Source organism: Manis pentadactyla, chromosome 10 (genome assembly GCF_030020395.1).
Source record: "Manis pentadactyla isolate mManPen7 chromosome 10, mManPen7.hap1, whole genome shotgun sequence".
Classification (NCBI taxonomy): Eukaryota; Metazoa; Chordata; class Mammalia; order Pholidota; family Manidae; genus Manis; species Manis pentadactyla.
In genome coordinates, this window is record NC_080028.1 from 50,447,785 (window position 1) to 50,468,479 (window position 20,695).

At 48.3% G+C, this 20,695-nt stretch overlaps 1 protein-coding gene and 1 long non-coding RNA gene across 3 annotated transcripts; one reads left to right on the top strand and one right to left on the bottom strand.

Annotated features, from left to right (window-relative positions):
- Positions 1-134: 134 nt before the first annotated feature.
- AVIL (advillin) lies at positions 135-20,647 on the bottom strand. The gene is made up of 19 exons (XM_036894983.2): positions 17,664-20,647; positions 16,210-16,284; positions 15,310-15,506; positions 14,081-14,189; positions 13,879-13,989; positions 13,401-13,603; positions 12,866-12,944; positions 12,647-12,745; positions 11,838-11,991; positions 11,637-11,737; positions 11,041-11,178; positions 10,780-10,938; positions 9,818-9,997; positions 5,795-5,940; positions 5,508-5,652; positions 3,862-4,050; positions 3,165-3,233; positions 2,139-2,255; positions 135-692 (listed from the first exon to the last, which is right to left on the bottom strand). The coding sequence occupies exons 1-19, from the start codon at positions 17,796-17,798 to the stop codon at positions 579-581; spliced, it is 2,520 nt and encodes an 839-aa protein (XP_036750878.2). The 5' UTR covers positions 17,799-20,647; the 3' UTR covers positions 135-578.
- On the top strand, positions 3,166-12,041 carry LOC130679090 (uncharacterized). 2 transcript variants are annotated; one of them, XR_008992055.1, is made up of 6 exons: positions 3,166-3,402; positions 3,869-3,966; positions 4,649-5,324; positions 9,209-9,308; positions 10,787-11,765; positions 11,869-12,041. It is a non-coding gene; the product is annotated as an uncharacterized LOC130679090 (long non-coding RNA). The 2 variants fall into 2 exon arrangements; XR_008992056.1 differs by having other exon boundaries at positions 3,869-3,943; positions 4,651-5,324.
- Positions 20,648-20,695: the final 48 nt, after the last annotated feature.

Genomic DNA, 20,695 nt, shown 5'->3' on the forward strand with positions numbered 1-20,695 from the left:
AAACAGGAATCACAGTGGCCAGTTACCCATAGCTCACTCAGCAGTGCCCCTGTACTTGGTAGAACCGAGACTTTCCTCCCAGTGTAACAGAAAACATTTACCTTAACAGGCAGACCCAGAACACTGAAGAGAGCTCATTTGCTCACACAGGTATCTTTATTTGAAAAGTTAAAAATCTCTGGCACATACAGATCTGGCTACATATGCAAATAACTTAAGTGATTTGTGGGCTAAATAGGTTTTAGAAATACCGGTCTTAAAATTTAAAACAAACTTAGGTCCTTACCTCATTATTAATATACTTTAAACAGCTTTTTGGTTCTCTTTTGACTTCTCCAGATTCATGCAGTTTAGTGCTGTCTGCTGAGGCCACAAACATCAAAAAATGAGTAGTTAACATTTCAGGTATATAACAACGTAGGAATGCGGAAAATAGAGAACATGCCGTGATTTGCAGATCCTATTGTATCTGAATTAAATAGCTGGCTGTTAGGCAAAAACTTGCTGATAAATTTTTTCCTGATAATGGTACTTTCTGTACTCTTCTGTGTTCCTGCATAGGCATATGCCTTCTTGCCTTAGAAAAGCCCCTTTTCTTTCTTCATTTGGAGCTGTTTCCAGCCAGGCAGAGCAGCAAATTGCCCTCTTGTGATGCCAAACACAGAAACAAAGTCCTGTTCAGAGAGGTAATTCTAAGAGAGAAAACAGAGTTTCCAGTTAGAAGGAAGATGTGGCAACTATCAATGCCAGCAGAGGTGGGGGAATGGGGCCAGGAGAGGATCCTTGAGGGGGGAAATAGGATGACTTTCTCAGAAAGTCTGTAATGGACAAATTATTCCTCAGAGAGTTCTTCAGCTTGTGGAAGCCTGTGGAGGAAGCTGGATTTGTTGCTCTCATGGTCCCACCTGACACAAGGTTCTTGCCAGAAGAACAAGAAATGGGTTATATATTATGAATTGTAGACATTAAGTTTTGGCTGAATGGAGAACTAAATCAAGCTATGGTTTTCCTTGCTTTAAGTCCTTATCTACCATTTTTATCCAGACATTTCCAAAAGCAAGATCAGGTGGATCTTGTTGACAGCATGAAATTCTTGTAACATTTATTTATTGATGCTTAATAAATATTTTCTATCCAAGTACAATTACTAAGATAGGGCCTCTTTTCAAGAAAGTTGTAGTACAGATACTTAAAAGCTATCTAGATAAGATATTGTGGAAAATCCAGAGACCCTTCCCCAAATCAAATCCTTCAAGGGGAAAAGAAACCAATTCATTCAACATTAATATGTTAATTCATTCAACAAAAACTTAAGAAGGAGTGCCTGCTATTTGCCAGGGAGTGTTTTAGGTGCTGAAAATCTGGGAATATGATAGTGCACAAGACAGATGAAGTCTTTACTCTTAAGGATATTACTAGGGAGGTGAAAGATAAAGGGACTGGAGAGTGAGGGAAGTGTATTAGGGTGGTCAGGGAAGGCCTTCCTGGGCTGGTAACATTGTAGCTGAGACCTAACTAATGAGAAGGAACTAGCTGTGTGATGATCTGTGGAACTGTTTTCAGGCAGGAGCAATAGCAAGTGTGAAGGCTCATTGGCTGGAATGAGCATGTTCAAGACATAGAAAGGAGCCTCTGGCTGCAGGGTGTTAAGTATGTGAGGTAGAGGCACATGAGGTGAAATCAGAGAGGTGGGCAGGGGCCATATTATGCAGGCCTTTGGGGGCCATGGAAAGAACTCTAGATTCTGTTCTAAGTGCAGTGGGAAGCCATTCAAGGTGTTTTAAATAGAACAGCATCGTCTGTTTTAAAAGCCTATTGGCTGCTATGCGGGAAACAGATTGTAGGGACAGTTGGCAACCAGTTGGGAGACTGATGCAGGAGTTCACGTGGCTGGGCCAGACTGGCAGCAGCGAGGTGGAGAGCAGAGAGAGCTAGCTGCTGGACGAATGTGGGAAGCGTGAAGGAAGACTCAAGAAGGAGCCCTGAGGTTTAGATCTGGGCCACTGGGTAGTTCAAATGTCTGCTGAGTGCCCACGATGCTTCAGAATGTCCCAGGCCACATACTGAGGAAGAGCGGGTGCTTTATTTACGGACAGGGGGCTCCACTCATGTCAGATGTGGTTCCTTTAGCCACCCACCTCTTTTTTGGCAGGGTCCACATCCTCAGGCAGCTCCTGATTCTGATTTTTCAACAGAACTTCTATAGAGTAATATTTTGGCTCAGGATTTAGGGAGAAGGTTGCGTTCTTTATGTCCTAGGTAAGATAAGAATGTGAACACAAGATAAAAGACTGTTCAGGGTCTGTGCAGTCGAAGTTCTGCATGTATAATGTTGGACATTGTAACTTACACCACTTCACCTTTTGTGCTCATCTTTTAGAACAATGGTCCCCAAATCTGGCTGTATGTCAGAATCATCTGGGAATCTAAAATACTCAGATTTGGGGGTCCTTCTTGGAAAAACTGATTAAGTAAATCAGGTAAATCCTGGATAGGCAGTTTGGCATAAATGCCGTACCTAAATCTCATTTAAATATTGTGATCATATACCTTCTCTTGACATTTTTACTGAGGCTCTACATTTCCAGCCTTTAAATGATTTCCAATTGAGGTCATATTTTTCTTAAACATACTTTCAAGCTGCTGTATCACCATTAGCTTTGGAGATCTTGAGTTTGTAGAGCACAAGAGATAAAACTGCTAGGTGGTTTGGACACCTGGTACCAGGCACTTGTCCTGATGTTTAGTTGCTGTTGGATTCCTGGCTGGAGGTTCTACTTCTTTTAGCCATTAAAATAGGGGTGATGGCCTGAGTGTCTATGGACTGCACTGTCAGAAACTGATAAACATACCATTTGGTTAGAAGCTTATTTTTTCTGAAAAATAATATCAGCTTAATCTGTCTTGAATGAAAAGAGTTGAATAATTAGAAACTGGTATTTGTTTTTGTTTTTTAAACAGCAAGTCTACTCCAAATTCTGGAAGGCACTCGGCTCTGAAGCCTGCTTTTCTTCTGATTGAAACAATCTTTATATCAAGAGAGGCCGCCAGAGTGGTGCCCCGGGCATGCTAGGGTTTCACCGTGAGGCATCTGCAGCACTGGCTGGTCTCTGTGCCTCTGGCTGCCTGCGTGACTTGCTTCTCCCAGAGCAAACCAAACTCACAGCCATGATTCTTGTGACAGCAGCGGCATCTCCCAGCTCCTCTTTCAACTGTTCATATGATTTCCCTGCCTGAAAAGCAGAGAGAAAGCACAGGATGGGGCGCCACTTTCAGGGGAGGGCCATCTCAGCCCCAGCCTGGACCCTCAGGAAACATCAAAAAGAGCCAGGGAATCATAAGGCATTTCAGGGAAAAGCAAAAATGAAAACCCCTCCTCCAGGGTCCATGCAGGGTTGGAAGGTATATAACCACGATCTGCATTCGTTGCTGGTGCCTCCTCAATGCTCTATACAAGACTTAAAGCAGTTGACTAGGAATCCCCAAACCTGGCTTCTTCCTGCTGGTTAATTGTGGCTATAGACAGTTAACTCCTCCTCTAAGCTTCCTCATCTCTAACATGTAGAACAATGTTTGCCCCAGCTGGGACAGTTGCACAGCTCAAAAAGATGATGTGTGGGAATAAACGTTCACAGCGTGTATTAATTCTGCAAACTGCTATTCCCAAGTCAAGCTGTGAATTCTCTATTCAGACTTAGTGCTTGGACAGTGGAAAAGAGAAGAAAAGTAAAAAGCAGGGAGTGGAGAGGAAGTGGGGGAAATGTCCTGGATTTACTCAGCCCTTGAGTTAGTTCCCCACCTTCCCACCGGGTTATTAGTGCCTGGCAGTAGGAACTTCCACATTCTCTTTCTCATTCTTACGCTCCAGATATGAGGGTCCCAGGCCAAGAACCAGCCAGTGAAGATGGGAGGCTCGAACCCCTGTTTAACAATGACAATTGATGTGTCAACATCTCGGCCACTGGGGTGAGTTTGCAAGTACTCCTGGGCCATAGCGAGGGCATTCCCCTTCTCTGCGGCGTTGGCCTCAGCTCCAATCCACAGGAACACCTGTTACGGCAGAGATTAAATATTTGTTAATGTGCTCGTACCAAGGACTAAGTACTAGGTCATTTGCACTGTTCTGTTTTCCCCCCCTTAGCTAATCACAGCCTAAGAGAACTTCCCCAGCCTAATTTGTTTAGCAGAAAGATAGATTTTCCCAGAATCAGCTTGGTACTTGTGATTTTAATTACCATGTATATCTCCCAAATTTACACATCCACCTGAGTACTCTGAACTTCAGCTTTCTGAGTTCAGTTTCTTGCAGAACACCTCCTCTTGGCTATATTGAAGCCCCTCAAATATAACACCCCCCAAATGTAGGTCTTCTTTTCTGAACTTGTGTCAATGTCTCCATTCTTGGTGAACGGCACCCACCGAGTCACCTAAGGCAGTAACCTGGGAGTCATCCTAGATGCCCCCATAGCCAGGGAGTCACCTCGGCCAGTCAGTTTACATCCTAGGCATTTGTCAAATCTGTCACCACCGTCCATCCCTCCTCTGTGGGCCTGCAGCTCTTACTAGACCAGTACAGCAGTCTACTGACGGCCTCCAAGTGTAGTTTTCTTTCTCTTAACCATCATCCCTCCTCTCCTACACTTTGCAGAGTGACCTGTCTAAAGCACATCTGTCACTCACCTGCTTAAGTTGCAGTAGCTTGTCAGGATAGAGTTCAAACTTCTTGACGTGGTAGGTAAGGCCTATACCTACTTCTTCAGCTCCTTCTCTAGCTCCTTGATCTCATATTCTGATACTACTGTGTGCAGTTCCCTGTGTACTAGATGGCTTGCACGCCTTGCTTTTACCTGTGCTACTTCCTTGGCCCACAGTGCCCTGATTAATGCCCACTCATCCTTTGTGGTTTACCCTTGGAGCCATCTCCTCTGGGAGGGCTTCTCAGAGCCCCAGGACTGTGTTGAGCATCTGTAATTTGTGCTCCTTTGTACCTTGTACCTTCATCATAGTAAAATGGTATTTCTGTGTGCAGTGCCCCCATCAGCCTGTGACATCTGAGACTAGGGGCCCTTCACCCTGGTGATGCCACGGATCTAGTACAGTGGCTGGGATGGAGGAGGTGATGAGTATGTCTGCGGAGCTGAACTGAAGAAAATCAGATGTGGAGGAGGGGGTGCCTTGAAGATAACCCTTTCACACTCCTTTGTTCCCTAACAGGCTGGTAATCTCTTGGTGTGGAGCCTGTTGCTGCTGATCCTGAGAGAAAGAAGTGCATGATGATGGAAGGCCTAATTTTCCCAGAACAAGGTGGGAAAACTCCCAGGATGGTGAGTTGTAAACTACATCCTGTCCTCTTCATCGCTGGCAAAGAGTAGACTTACTCTGGTCACCACTGACAAATGTGCAGTTGACTTGGGGATGGCCCAGGGCTACTCTGGGTTTATCCTGGCAGGGGAGCCACACACAAAAAGTAGCCTACACTATGGGGATCTTTGTCAGTCATGTCTTACCTGGTCCCAGGTATCCAGGAGCATCATGTCACTTGGGTTCAGATCATCTTGGGTGAAGTCTGTGATCTCAGTGACAATGAACCGGCCAGTCTTATTAGAGCACTCAAAGAGGCGAGGCTGGACATCTAGGATTTCCTGCTGTAGTCTGCAATACAGTCCTTTTAGAGGAACCGAGCTAAGGAATCATTTTTAAACTGAAAGGGATCTTAGAGTTTGTGCAGTTCACAAGCCTGGGAGGTAGGGGGAGCCAGGGGGAGCCAAGAGGAGCGGACGTTGTGTTCCCTTACCTTTTGTCGTTGGCATAGGGAGTTTTCCCTCCCAGCAGGTCCCAGAACTCTGCTGGCTCCTGGCCCTCTGCCACAGTGTCCTCAGTGCCCTCACAGAGAAGTCTGGCCAGCTCCTTAGCCATTGCCCGCTCATCCCCACTACAGCCCTGAGAGGGGAGAGCAGAGCATAGACGTTAGCTGCGCATGGGCACGCTGATATGAGGGAAGAGCTACACTAATAGCTGGGTGGAGCCAGGTTCAGCTACCAAGCCACAGTACCTGAGGACAGGGAGATAGATAGGTAGGTTTGTTCTAGTGCTGGGCAAGTGGGGTGGGGTTGGGGGAAGAAAACACAGCAGGTGGCAAAGAACTGGACTAGACTCTGAAACCCACAATGGATGTTGACAAGAGTCACCCTTGTTTTGGCCTCAGAGGATTTTGGCACTTATTTTAAATTTTTTGTAAGAGAAAATATTTACATGTATTTTTTAAATTACATACAGGAACATTCACCCTTTTTGGCCTATGGTTCTGAGTATTGACAAACATACAGCGTCACGTTACCATTGTGACGACAAAGATACAGAACAGTTGCTTCACCCCTGCAAAAAGATCCCCATTACCCCTTTACCCACAAACCTTCCCAAATCCTTAGCCTCTGGCAGCCACTCAGTTGTTCTCCATCACTGTAGTTTTGCCTTTTCCAGAATGTCACAAATGTAATCTGACACTCTTGTAACCTTTGAGTCTAGCTCCTCCCACTTAGCATAAAGCATGTGAGGTTCATCCCTGTTGTGGGTATCAGTGGCTTGTTCTTGGTGTTGCTGAGTAGTATTCCACTGTGTGGGTGAACCACTGTTCATTTGCTCTCCAGTTGAGTTGCTTCCAGTTTTTGGTGTTTATGAATAAAGATATTATAAACATTCATGTACAGGTTTTTTTGTGAAGATAATTTTTTTATTTCACACGATTAAATACTCAGGAGTGGGATTGCTGCATCATATGGTAAGTGTATATATATATATATATTTTTAAATTTTTAAAATTATTTTGTTGTCATTAATCTGCAATTACATGAAGAATATTATGTTTACTAGGGTCCCCCCTTCACCAAATCCCCCCCACATACCCCATTACAGTACTGTCCATCAGTGTAGTAAGATGCTGTAGAATCACTACTTGTCTTCTCTGTGTTGCACAGCCCTCCCCATGCCCCCCACCACATTATACATGCTAATCGTAATGCCCCCTTTCTTTTTCCCCACCCTTATCCCTCCCTTCCCTCCCTTTCTCCCCAGTCCCTTTCCCTTTGGTAACTGTTAGTCCATTCTTAGGTTCTATGATTCTGCTGCTGTTTTGTTCCTTCAGTCTTTCTTTGTTCCTATAGTCTCTGGGTTTGAGGTGAGTCTCTTGTAAGCAGCATAGAGATGGGTCTTGCTTTTTTATCCATTCTATTATTCTGTGTCTTTTGATTGGTGCATTCAGTCCATTTACATTTAGGGTGATCATTGAAAGATATGTACTTATTGCCATTGCAGGCTTTAGATTCGTGGTTGCCCAAGGTTCAAGGTTAGCTTCTTTAGTATCTTACTGTCTAACTTAACTCGCTTATTGAGCTATTTTAAACACTGTCTGGTCATTCTTTATTTTTCTCCCTTCTTATTCCTCCTCCTCCATTCTTTATATGTTGGTTGTTTTATTCTGTGCTCTTTTGTGCTTCCTTTAACTGCTTTTCTGGGTAGTTGATTTTATTTTTTGCCTTTAGTTAGTATTTGGTTGGTCTGCTTTCTTTGCTGTGATTTTATTTTCTCTGGTGACATTTACTTAGTCTTAGGAGTGCTCCCGTCTAGAACAGTCCCTCTAAAATACCCTGTAGAGGTGGTTTGTGGGAGGCAAATTCCCTCAACTTTTGCTTGTTTGGGAATTGTTTAATCTCTCCTTCATATTTAAATGATACTCGTGCTGGATACAGTATTCTTGGTTCAAGGCCCTTCTGTTTCATTGCATTAAATATATCATGCCATTCTCTTCTGGCCTGTAATGTTTCTGTTGAGAAGTCTGACGATAGTCTGATGGGTTTTCCTTTGTAGGTGACCTTTTCCTCTCTGTAGCTGCCTTTAAAACTCTGTCCTTGTCCTTGACCTTTGCCATTTTAATTATTATGTGTCTTGGTGTTGCCCTTCTTGGGTCCTTTCTGTTGGGAGTTCTGTACACTTCCATGGTCTGATCGATTATTTCCTCCTCCAGTTTGGGGAAGTTTTCAGCAATTATTTCTTCAAATACACTTTCTATCCCTTTCTCTCTCTTTCTTCTTCTGGTACCCCTATAATGCAGGTATTGTTCCTTTTGGATTGGTCACACAGTTCTCTTAATATTGTTTCATTCCTGGAGATCCTTTTCTCTCTCTCTGCATCAGCTTCTATGCGTTCCTGTTCTCTGGTTTCTATTCCATCAATGGCCTCTTGCATCTTATCCATTCTGCTTATAAATACTTCCAGAGTTTGTTTCACTTCTGTAATCTCCCTCCAGACGTCTGTAATCTCCCTCCGAATTTCATCCCTTAGCTCTTGCATATTTCTCTGCAGCTCCATCTGCATGGTTATGAGCTTTATTTTTAATTCTTTTTCAGGAAGACTGGTTAGGTCTATCTCCTTCTCAGGGTTTGCCCCTGTGATCTTGGTCTGTATCAATTTCTTCTGCCTTTTCATGGCAATAGATATATTTGGGGGGAGCTGGCGCGTGTGTTGGGTAAGACAAAGTCCCTTCTTGCCAGTTTGTGGCCTTCCTCTCCTGGGAGAACAGCGGCCTCTAGCGGCTTGTGCTGGGCAGCTTCATGCAGATGGGGCTTCTGATCTTGCCCGGCTGCTATGGAGTTTATTTAGCTCTGCAGTTGCTGTGGGCGTGGCCTGCCTCAGGCTGCTTCTCCAACATGGCAGAGCCGCGTTGGAGGGGGAACAGGCGGGAGGCTGTTTATCGCGGTGAGGGGCCTCCGAGCTGCGCTGCGGGGGTTTGGGTGCCCAGAGTTCCCCAGGATTCCCTGCTGCTGCGCTAGGTGTCCTGGGGAATTTCCATCCAGCTGTGGGGTCCCTGTCCTTTTAAGACTTTCAAAAAGCACTCGCTTTTCTTTGTCCCGGGTGCGCCGGCTGTGGGGACCTGCTCACAGGTCTTACTGTCCTGTTTCCCTAGTTTCTAGCACCCCACGCATGCACTGTGTGTCTGCGCTCTGGTGCAGAAGGCTAGGGCTGGGTGTTTAGCAGTCCTGTGCTCCGTCTCCCTCCCGCTCCGACTCCTCTCCTCCCACCGGGAGCTGGGGGGAGGGGCACTCGGGTCCCGCCGGGCAGCAGCTTGTATCTTACCCTCTTCGCAAGGCGCTGGGTTCTCACAGGTGTGGATGTAGTCTGGCTGTTGTCCTGTGTCTTCTGGTCTCTCTTTTAGGGAGAGTTGTATTTGTTGTATTTTCAAAAATGTATGTGGTTTTGGGAGGAGATTTCTGCTGCTCTACTCACGCCACCATCTTGGTTCTCTCTATCATATGGTAAGTATATATTTTATATAAGAAACTGTCATATTGTTTTCCAGAGTCTGTATCTGCATTTCCACCAGCACCATGTGGCCAGTTCCTGTTGCTCTGCATGCTTGTGTGCACTTGATATTGCTGGTGTCTTTTTAGCCATTCTAATAAGCGTGATTTTCACTTGCATTTCCTTGATGTTGAGTATCTTTTCCTGCTCAATTCTCTTTTGTAAAACAACTTCCATGCTTTTTTCAGGCAAATGCAATCTGAACTGACAAAATCATATTTTTAGTGTTTCCATTCAGTGTTAACCAAACTGATATGGAAAGATCTCCTTTTCTAGCCTGCACCTGTGTAGAAGCTAATGGAGTGTTCCTGGGTGTGAGCAGTGCTGTCAGTGGGTTTTTAATTGTGGGGAATGTTGGCAGTCCCTTTGAAGATCCTTTAGGATAAAGGTTCATCTTCTTGAGGACTGCTCCAGCCTACTATTGAGTTCATTGCCCTGTGTCCACCAGGCCCAGCCAGCCTACCTTGCCAAACCACAAATAGTGCTCTGCCTGGGTCCGCAGCAGAAAGACATCATTGGAGTTTAGGGAGGAGGCAAAGGCTGGAACCTCCACTGCTTTGGTGTTAGATCTGTCATTTCCTTGAATCTGGAAGAGCCTTACAGGAGGGTCAGGCTCCGCATTTCCCTTTCTGGAAGTCCCACCCTAAAGAGAAGATGAAAAGCAGAGTCTGCTTCTAAGAAGCACAATGTGAGCAGAGTACTGGGCTAGCTGTTGTGGAGAACGTGGATGTATTTGACACCATCTTTGCCCTGGAGGAGCTTCTAAGCTAATGAAGTCAGGAGAGCTGGAATTGCATTAACAATAATTTTAACTTTCATTCTGAGACCTTTATTATATTCCAGGCTTTGGCTAGTGCCTTACTAAATCATTTCACTGATCTTCATCATAACTCTGTGAAGTAGGTATTATTATCCTACAGTACAGATGGAGAAACTGAGGCTTAGAAACTTGGCTAATAAATGACAAGACTAGGACTTGACGACCATAGGCTTGTGTAATACCAAGCATGTGACACTGCACATCCTGGCAGTGCTTCAACCAGGGCTTTGTGGAAAAAGTGGGACTTGAGTTTGACAGGCCACATCCGGGTGGTGGGGTGGTGGATGTGGCATGATCTGGCACACATAAGGTCTAAGGAGGAGACCCACCTGACTAGAGGAGAGTGTATGGGTTAGGGACCTGAGGGTATGCATGTGCTCAGGTAGGATGGGCCAGATCCTAGGTGACCTTGAACATTAACTAGGCAGGGGTTTGGACTTGAAGCCCTGACAGTTGGAATTTGCTTGAGTGCCTTAGAGTAACCCCCTTCTTGTCTGTGTATGCCTAAGCCCTGCTCCCTGTTTCCCACTGTTCTGTGGGAGTCCCCTCTGGCTTGTAGTTCTGAGTATCCCTGCTCATGGTACACTTTTACCTGTGATTCTTACCTCAAAGATCACCAGCTTTCCTTTGAAGATGGCCATGAAGTGACGTGGCTCTTTCCCCATGGAAACTCGAACCTGCACAGAGGCCCCGTCCAACTGCCGCTCCACCTCCACTGCCTGGTATGCTGAGGCCACCAGCTCATCCTGTGAGGCGTGGTGGCCCTGCAGTGGTGAGAGGCATAATGGGCCCCTGCTACCCCAGCCCCAGCTCAGTGACCAGAGGAAGCATCAGGGTCCAGAGCTGAAAGGCTGCCTCAGGCCTACCTGCCAGATGTACAGGACGTAACGTGGCTTCCCAACCGCCTCATATGTGTAGAGAACCAGATAGCAGTCTCCCCCATAAAAGAAGCCATACCACTGACGCTCCAGAGGGACCAGCTCCAGGTTTTCAATTCTCCAAACCTGGGCATACAAGGAGATACAATTCCACTGAGAGGGGGTCCCACCAAGAGAGAGACAGCTACCTGAAGGGATGCTTAGCAGAGCACCCAGGTGGGTAAGGAACTGGCATCCACTCAGCCTACCCTTGCCCCTCTGGTTCTTCCCCAGTGGTAAGGGCTTATCTTATTTGCATGATTTGAATCCTGAGGAGAATCGGCCCTGGTCAGGTGTATCCCCATCATGGCTCAGAGGTGGTTTGAATATATCTGCTAGGTGAGTTACTGTTAGCACCCTGGGGAGCAGCCTTTCACGTCCCTGAAGAATGTCGGAAAGCTGCGTACTTGGATGCCTCCTAGAGAACACTCCCAAGGTGCCAGAGGTGAAGAGCTAAGCAAAGGAGACACCTGCCGTCTCCTTTGCAGCAGGGCAGCCAGGAGGGCCAGTGCCGCCTGCTGTGAGCTGGGGGTCACTGGACTTACCTCCACCTTTCCATTGCCATCATCGACCATTCTTTCCTGCGCAGCTACTGCTGGCTTGGCATGAAGCAGCGTCACATCAAATTTATCCTGGAAAACTTTAGCTGCAGAGAAGGGGTTGGGAGAAGCCAAGTGAGTGAAAAGCACCTGTGCCTGTCTTTCTAGAGTCCCAGTAGTGGGAGGATGATATGGAGGCAGTCTCACCCGTTTCACCAATGGTGAATGTTCTCCCCAGGCCCACCGTCTGCTGCCTCATTGACCACTTCTGAAACAGCTGCGTGAACATGGCTGACTCGGCACCATCATTAACAGTCTCCACATTGGTGCTGCTGGGGTAGCCCTTCAACACGATGAAGTTCTGCAGACATCCCCAGCCCCAAAAGCCAGTCAACCACAGAGTGCATGGGCTTCTTGGCTTGGCTGATAACTCACCCCTTTGAGACCAGGTGGTAGGATTGCTCCCTTCCAGGGTTAGAGTCAAAATCTAACTCACTTCTGCCTAGGGACCAAGTTCCCTGTTGCAGGACCAGGACTGAGGGAACATTTCAGCATCTCTTCATTGGTCTGTCGTGTTCTGTTAATAATTTTTTCAAGACCCTCTGTACTGTTTTCTGTGAGCACTCACATACTCTGCTGACTCCATGTCACATTCATTTGCTCATTTATTGTTTTGTAAGTGCATTCTGCTAGGCTCATCTGTGTGGGTCTATACAATACCATAAGATCCTTGAGGACAGGGCCTTTAACCTTGATATGGGATACCCTCTTTGATAGTAACGGCCACCTTTTATTGAGCAACTGTGTGTGCCAGGTACTATCTATCCCAAGTGCTTTTCAGATGTTATCTAATCCTCACGACAACCCCAGGATATGGGTATTAAACCTGGATTTGAATCATAGTTTGTCCAAGTGAAGTCCACACTATATGCTCAAGTGCCTAGTATGGCTCTCTGAACACATCTGAAGGGTTCCTAACAGTGTTTTGGACAATATTGCACATTTGTAGTTCCTACCAGGGCTTTAGAGATGGCTGTCTGTTTCTCAACTTTTGTGGCTCCTCTTCCTTTCCACACATAGATCTTGGTTCCACTTTGGTCCAGGATATAGCAGTCCTGAAGCAGTCAGGGAAAAAGTGGTCAGTGCCACTCAGGACCACAGGAAGGCCTTACCCAGGTCTGCCTCTGAAGCCAGGTTTGGCCACCCCATGCCAAGCCCATCCAAGCTCTGCTTACATCATGGTTCAGTAAGTCCTGGACCAGTGGCCTTGTTGCTATCTCTGTGACTGCCAGCTGCCCAGCTGAGTCTGAGACACTGGAGAAGGAGAGCAGTTAGCCTGTGCCTTCTTTTCTAAAAAGCATTTTGTAGCCAGTCAATATTTTCCTGGCTTTCTTTTAGTGTAGAGAGTCTCTTGGTAGTGTGACTTCCTATCACAGGTGTGGCTTGAACGCAGATGTCCTGCCTTCTAGGGGAAACTTTTGTGCCTCTGCATCTGGAACATTGTCCCCCCACATCCCTGCTCATGCATAGGCCTGAGTAAAGGAAGGGTCTTCCCAGGAGACCGGGAAGAGTTGCTGACAAGACCAGACGGTAGCTGTCCCCTTGGGTGGGGCAACACCAAGCTTCTTCTAGAAGCTGCATTTGAAAAGGACAGAAAGAAAGTTGGATGTCTGCACCCTGCACAAGGAGCCAAGCAGAGGTGCCTGGTTTTCTAGGGGACATCTTCCTGCTACCCCAGCTCCCAACCAGCAACCATCTTTAGCTACTCACTGATACAACATGATACTTGATTTCTGCCATTGATCTCTGATCTCATCAGGGACTGGAGGCTTGATAATGGAGCGTTGTCCAAGGGTGTCCTGAAGCACCTTCATCAGCTCTGGGCTTGTGGCCTCCTCGTCTCCCTCGATCACTCCTAGTTCAGCACGGCCCCCTCGCTCCCTGTCCCGAATATCCTTTGCCAGAAGCATAGCCTGTCAGAGAAACACAAAGACACACTCAGTCCCTCTAGCCCCTTGGTGCCTGATGGTTTCAGGTGGAGCAGCCTGGACCCCAAAAACGGGTTATTCTGTTGCTGAGGAGCTGGAGGGGTCACAGATGCATGCATTTGGCCTGTCTACTCAAGAGTGCCAGTCCAGCTTGCATCTCGGGGAGAGCTGGTAAGGAAGGAGGAAAAGGCCCCTGAGAGAGTGTAAGCCCCAGCAGCAGGCCTGAGGGTGAGGGGTGCTGAGGCTGGGAAGAGCCTTACCTTCAGGCGCTCCCCACGGTTGCTGTCTGGGCCATTCCATTGGATGATGGCCTTTCCGAGGTCCAGCAAGAAGACATCACCTCGGTTAAAACTGTCCCAGCTCATTTCCACCTGCAGAAGAGAGGTAGACATCCCTCAGGAGGATTTCCTAGGTGCCGGGGGAGAGGCCCTGGGCCCGGGATGGGTAGTGGGCAGGACTTGCCTCGGTGGCCCTGATGTTTCTCTTCCCCTTCACGTGTAGCAGCCGCTTCACATTGTAGGTGTTGGTCTCCACGTGCTTCATCCCAGAGGCCACACCCCCTTTCTTGTAGCTGAGGAAACATCCATTCAGTTATTTATTGGGCACCTGCTGTGTGCTAGGTACCAGGGAGGCAGTTGTGAGTCACACAGATGCAATCTCTGCCTGTGTGCTCATGTGCCCATGTGGGTGAAGGGAAGTGTTCTAGGTGGTAACTGCTGCCACAGAAGTGAACTCAGTGACTGGTTTTTTTGGCAGAGCGATCAGGGAGTCATCTCTGCTGGAGTGACATTCAAGCTGAGATATTAGGAGGAATAGGAACCAGCAACCAGAGAGCTAGTGCCCCAGACTAGTGATGAAGACCCCACAGTGGAGTTCTCGAGTTCACCAGGATCCTTCTTTCTCTTTCTAAGCCCAAGTGCAAAGTTTTGAATCAATTAAACTCAGTTCCTGGAACATGGTCATCATTGGCCTTTACAGGCTCCCTTGCATGCTTTAGCATTTATGGATCCCCTTTACCTGCATACCCTGCTCCTCCCATTCCTCTCCCCACCGAAGCACCCATTCTAACAGTTAAACATCTTTTGTTCTGATAAAATGTATCCTGTTTTTGTGTGCATGTGTTTTTTCTCAAACAGAAATGGGCATTCTGTTACACATCTCAAGTCTGTTCCTTCCCTTGCTCACCAAGTATTGTGGTTTAAGCTCTGTCCGCATGTTAGGTGTGTATCTAATCCATCGCCCTGAGTGCCCTGGGTCATGGAGTATCATTCTGTCCAGTCTCCCTGTGATGGGCATGCTACGTTGCCTGCAGTTTCACACTACCACTAGAGATACAGCTGTGAATATTCTAGTTCATGTGCCCCCTGAACCTGGGTACCAGAGAATTCCTTGGAGTTATGCATCCAGAAATGGGATCTGCCTCAGAAGCAGCAGGCTGCAGAATGCTGGTCCAGCAGGTCCAGAATGCTGAGCCAGTCCTCACTTCCTCCAGTAGGGCACGAGAGCTCCTCTCTCTCCATAGCCTTGCCAACAGCTGGCACCATTCACCTCTCCAATTTGCTAACGGGCTGAAATGATAACTTTCTTTTGATTTGCATTTTCTGACTACTTTCTTCATATACTTATTGGCCCTTTGGTTTCCTCCTTGGTGAACTGCCACTCAGGTCTTTGCTCCATGCATAACTACTCACATGATGCCCTGCTTGAAATAGCCGTGGAAGGTGTCAGATTCGTGGTACTGGACCTCTCGGTGCTGCACAGGGCTGCCCCCCAGGTAGTCATCCAGTTGTGTGGTGTAGATGGCTGCGCAGCTCTGCTCATCCTGGGAGGAGTCCTTCCCGATCCAGAAGTGGATGTCCTGAGAGAGGAGGCTGCCCACTCTCCGGGTCTGGGAATGTAGCCAGAGAGTGGGTCGGCAGCCAGCTAACCTCCCCCTTGCTGCTGGCTCCTCTGGCATGGGAAGAACACAGCCGATGGGCTTGGGTCCTGCCCTGGCTCAGGGCCTCTCTCCCTCCCTACAGTGGCCCCAAGCAGACCTGCTATGAGGCTCTGGTTCTGGCAGCCTCAGTTCCTCCTCATATGTGGGGAGAGTGGCCAGCCTGTTGTTCTCAAAACAGATGGAGACCAGGGATGATCTCTGCCAAGTTGGACTGCGGACTTAGCTCGCTGCTGCCCTGTGGCCCTGCACTCACACAGCTGGCTCTGAGTGACCTGTCCCTCTGTGGGCACTGTCAGCACTGTTCACGGGGGCTCTTGTTTGCTCCTCTAGAATGAGCACTTGGGGGCCAGAGGCAGCCTGCATTCACAGGGCCACCCTCCACACCCTGCTAATCTGGGGTCTGGGTCCCAGGGGGAGAAGCACTGTTTGTGGGCTGCTTGCTGAGGTTCACACTGAGGATCACCCCCAACCTTTGCTGCAGAATTTAAAACCCCAGCCTAAGAAGGGCTTTTGATAGTCAAACTGCTCTGTCTGATGCTGAGGGGGAATCCAGAGAACACCAGGGGTGTGAGTAGCATCAGCAGCAGCTATCTGAATGGAGCCCAGAAACTGGCTCTCAGGGGAAGCTCATGGGTTCGGGGGTGGCGCTCACCGAGAGGACGACATAGCAGTCCCCCTCATAGAAGCTGCCGTGGGCACTCAAGGGCACCAGCACCAGCTCCATTTTCTGGAAGGAAAAGGAGTGTGTATATTCCCCTCCCCCCTCCCCATCTCCCCTTCCTCTCCATCAGGTGGCTCGGGGGGCAGGGGAGAGGTAGGGGAGATGTCCCCACAGATTTTGCAGGGTGTACCAGCCAGCCAGCCACAGGGTTGGTGTGGCCACCCCTCTCACTTCTGCTGAGCAATGCCTACATGGCCCTAGGTCCGAATCTGGGACCCTGTCCTCATTCCATCCTCCCCATTGTCTGCGTGGTGTCTTGCTACATTGTGAGGAGCCTGGTAAGCCACCTGCTGCCTTTGCAGGGAAGAGTTAGATATAAGTTATCAAGTAAAATCCCACCTCTGAGCAGCCACACCAGGGTTTCCAACACTGCTCCCCAGCTCTGACCACCCAGTGCTGGCCAGGGTCTGAGAGAACAGAACAGTGGGGTTCTGTGGGGCTGTGGTGGGAGAGGGCCAGCATGGTGTGTGGCTTCTGCCGAGGGTCCCATATGTGGAGTCTTGCCCTATTTTGTCACCTGCAGGTATGGCTTGTCCCAGGAGGGCCATTCATGTGGCCTCGGCACGGCTTCTCATCACTATCTCCAACTGACATAAGCCTGTAGTCATATGTGCATGTAGTCCATGTAAAATGTGTTAAATGTAAAAATGTTGAACATACCACAATTTTTGTGACTCCTAGTCACAAAAAAATTTAAAGAATTAAAAATAATTCATTTTGAAATAAACTGGGGGCCTAAAGGGCTCTGGGCTTAATGCAGTAGCCACTCTCTGGGCTCAGAGAAGTGGGGCTCAGGGAGGGGAGCAGAGGGCCCTTACATCTGGCAGGTGGGGCTGCGCAGTCCAAGGAGCTTTCCAGCTACAGATTGCTGGAGCCTGAGGTCAGCCAGAGGGGCTCAAGCCCGGGGCAGTGGCGAGGGGGTGAAGAGGGGATGAGCAGAGCCCAGTCTGTCCAGCAATCCCCAAACCTCCCTGCTGTTTCACAGAAGCCAGAGTGCCCTGTGGAACACAGGTCCCTGTTGTTCTGTCGGAAACAGCCAAGAGTCTTCATCACCTGACTGGGCTCAGGCCCCACCCATCTCTCCAGGGCATTTACTGGAAGTGCAGACTCACTAAGCAGATGGCTGAATAAAGAGCAAGCCCACTTTTTTCTGGAGCCCTGCTTTCCAGGGCCAAGAGCATTTCCTCCACCGGCCACCAGCTGCTTTGGATAACCCAGGAGGAGTCAAACCTAGGGAAAGGTGCACTGGAGGGCAGCGTCGGACTGTTTCTGAATCCCGGGAAGGAGGTGGAATGCGGAAAGGCTGTCAGCAAGCAGACACACGTGACCAGAGCCTGTCCCCAGAACGAGGGTGAGGAGAAGGGTGTGACTCCGGCCGAGCTCACCTCTATTCTCCAGGTGATGATCCCGGGGTCGTTGCCCACAGCCCTGAAGGCGCTGCTCAGAGACATGGTGCTGGGCTTCCCGGGACTGAAACATTGTAGAGAAGCAGCCAAGATGATGCCTCTAGCAGTGGGCATCCAACCAGCTTTTCTCCTCACTCACTTCCCAAACTTTTGTCCGCCATCCTGCCATGTCCTTGTGGTGAATCCCTGCTCCATTTTGGTGATGGGGGAAATGACTTGTCCAAGCTCACATGGTAAGCCTGGCCGGCCTGGGGACCCCACCCAGAATTGGCTTCCCACTAGCCACTTCCTTTGTTAAGAGCTCTGTTAATAGCCAAGATTATTTACTGAAGGGGTGACAAACATGTTAAGTCCTTCATATTGTCTCATCGAATTCTCACAAACTAAGTATGTTTTCCTCTTACACTGTAGGAAAGTTGAGGTTCAGAGACATTAAATAATTTGCCCATGTTCCACACTGACCCTAAAACCTGTGCCTTTAATCATTGATGTACTGAAATCCTTCCTAAACTTACCCAGACTCAGGGGCAAAGCTTTTCCCCATGTTGGAATAGGTATTTCCAAACTGGTTGTCTTCTCTGCCCCCATCCCCTCTAACTCTTCTCAGACCCCCTGCCTGCCAGCAACTCTTTCCGACCCTCTCTTTGGGTTTTTACTTTCCAACTGTAATTAAACGATCCTCAAACTCAAACAACACTCGTCATAGGACCACTGTATTCCCTGTGCCTCACTGAAGAAAAGGGAAAGTAACATGACAGGGTCGGGTCTGGACACTTCAGGTGCCAGCAGGGGAGCGCGGGCACTGCCTGGTATGCCTGTGGGCAGATGCCCTCCCGGGCTCTGGCACATAGACCCCACAGGGCCAGTGGTGCATGGCCTGCCTCCCAGGCCAGGGGCAGATGGGGAGGAGGCAGTGAGGAGGGAGGTTGCGTGCCTCCTGCACCATCTGTACTCAGTCATATTAGTGTTGTCAAGAACCTGCACTCACATGTCTGGGGACACAGAGTGGCTTTATGTGACTGAGGACTGCCTGGTTCTTGCTCTCAGGGAGTTTGTGATTGATAATTTGTGTAACTGATTAATGCTTCCAAGAGGCAAAGGAAGGATGGGCTTGACAGGCTTACATACGGTAAAAAAGCCACACAGGACTGTATGGAGTTTTGCTATTTGGAGGCATATTGTGCTTAAGAGGAGCATGTCTGGCTATTCTGTCTTGGAGCCTTAGTGGATGATGCTGGGTTTGGAGAATCTGTGCCCTCATCTAGTGTGGACTTAGGCAGAAACACAAAGCACAAACTCCCTTGGTCTATTATAGCAGGACTAAAGCAGAGCCAGGGAGCACAGCAGCCGATGTTTGAGGGTTTGATTTGCTACTGCCCCACCCTGTGCTGCCTGGAACTACCAGGGAGCATTGTCAGGGGTGTTCAGGCTTCCTTCAGACCCTATATTTCAGTCTTTCAAGGCAAATGCCATGACCCAACTAGGGGAAGGGGATAAGGACCAATGCATTCACTCCTTGGAGATACATGTCAGCCTGATAAAAGCTGGCATTAATTAGGACTGAGTCTCAGAGGCCAAAGGCAGTCCTGTCCCCAGCAGGGACAGTTGGCAGAAGCTCACTGGGCCAGGGTCCCCCAAGGCAGGAGAGAACATGCTCAGAGAAGGGCCCTCCTGCCACACCAAACTCCCAGAAAATGTGATTCCATCTGTGACTCAAAGCTGTCTTTCCCTCCCTCCTCCCCGAGTCCTCATTTATTAATTCAATACCCTTTGAGACCATCGCAGAAACCCCTGGGGTGGGGTGCTGTTTTGAAATCCCAGGTTAAAAGCCAGTGGCCATTAATTCTTAGAGATACTCCATGAATGGCTCACAGGCACAGGAAACTGGTTTTAGCTTCTGCCTTGCCTGTACCATCTTTCTGATACCATACTTTTAAAAATGTGCCCTATCTTTTCAGTGGTCTCTAAAAAGGGCTTCAATTTATCAGCAGGAAGTTTGCAACAACTCTTGGTTCAACGCTTTAAAAGCCTCATCCAAGAAGAAAAAGCCAGGAATTTCCATCTCTCCCTTTCATTTCTTCCCTGTTCAGTAGGACCACTATACTGACGGCACCCACAAGCCAAACAGGCCTTACCTTTGCTGTCTCTCCCACCAATCTTCCCAGCCTTCTGACCAGCAAGCAGCGGCACTGAAAAACCTGAGCCCAGCGTGGGCGGTTCCAGGTCCTGCTGCCTTAGCTTAGTAATGGCTGCACAGACACTGGGTTTTATTTGCTTATGTATGCATCTTAACGGCATTTTCCTAGGACTGGCCAATCACAGCCAACCTAGCTCTGGGCTTGACTTAGTCAAACCAGAGGGAAAGTCTTATCTGTTCCTATGCAAAACAATAAAAACAAGAGCAGACTTTTAAAGGCTTTTCTAACTCCAGCTCCACGCCCTGATCAAATTGATTTTTAAAAAGTGCATAGCCCATCAATAATGCAGGAAAGAGGGTGGAAGGATATGAAATTTGCCATATTGTAGATATGGATGCATTATACTGATGACAGAAGGCAGGGGCTGGGGCTGCTACTGAGAGCCTGGGATGTCTGCGCAGGCAAGAGCCTCCCTGAGAAGCTTTTGGCATTTCTGAGGTCTAAGAGCAGCCAGAAAGATGTTATTAGGCATCCTGTTTTGCTCCTTGGGGTCATACAACAGTCTAATCAATGTTTGAGTGTCTACTATGTGCCTAGAACCCTACTGGGCTCTGAGTTTCAAGTATCCTGATTTGGAAGAATCAGTAAGGGGCACAGAGGAATGGACACTCTAAGGCCCTTTCGTGGGCCTTCAGGTTCAACCCCAGAAGTCAGTAGGACACCAAGCATATTGCTCAAGCACCTGAACGGCAATGGAGTTGGTTCTAAATGGGCCAGATTAGAACTAATACGGCCTGATTTATGTATCCCTGAGAAGAAGCCCAGTGCTGAGTTCACAGCTGGCCTCCCAGTCAGAGGCAATGGCTTGCCCAG

Bases quoted from the DNA above. Each gene is read 5' to 3' on its own strand.
- AVIL (XM_036894983.2), bottom strand. From the start codon at position 17,798: ATGCCCACTGCTAGAGGCATCATCTTGGCTGCTTCTCTACAATGTTTC. The intron at 14,190-15,309 runs GTGAGTAGTTAT...ATGTTTCCTCAG, and splicing joins TATTTCAAGCAGGGCATCAT to CTACAAGAAAGGGGGTGTGG. The intron at 10,939-11,040 runs GTAGGCCTGAGG...TCACCACTGCAG, and splicing joins ACGTCCTGTACATCTGGCAG to GGCCACCACGCCTCACAGGA.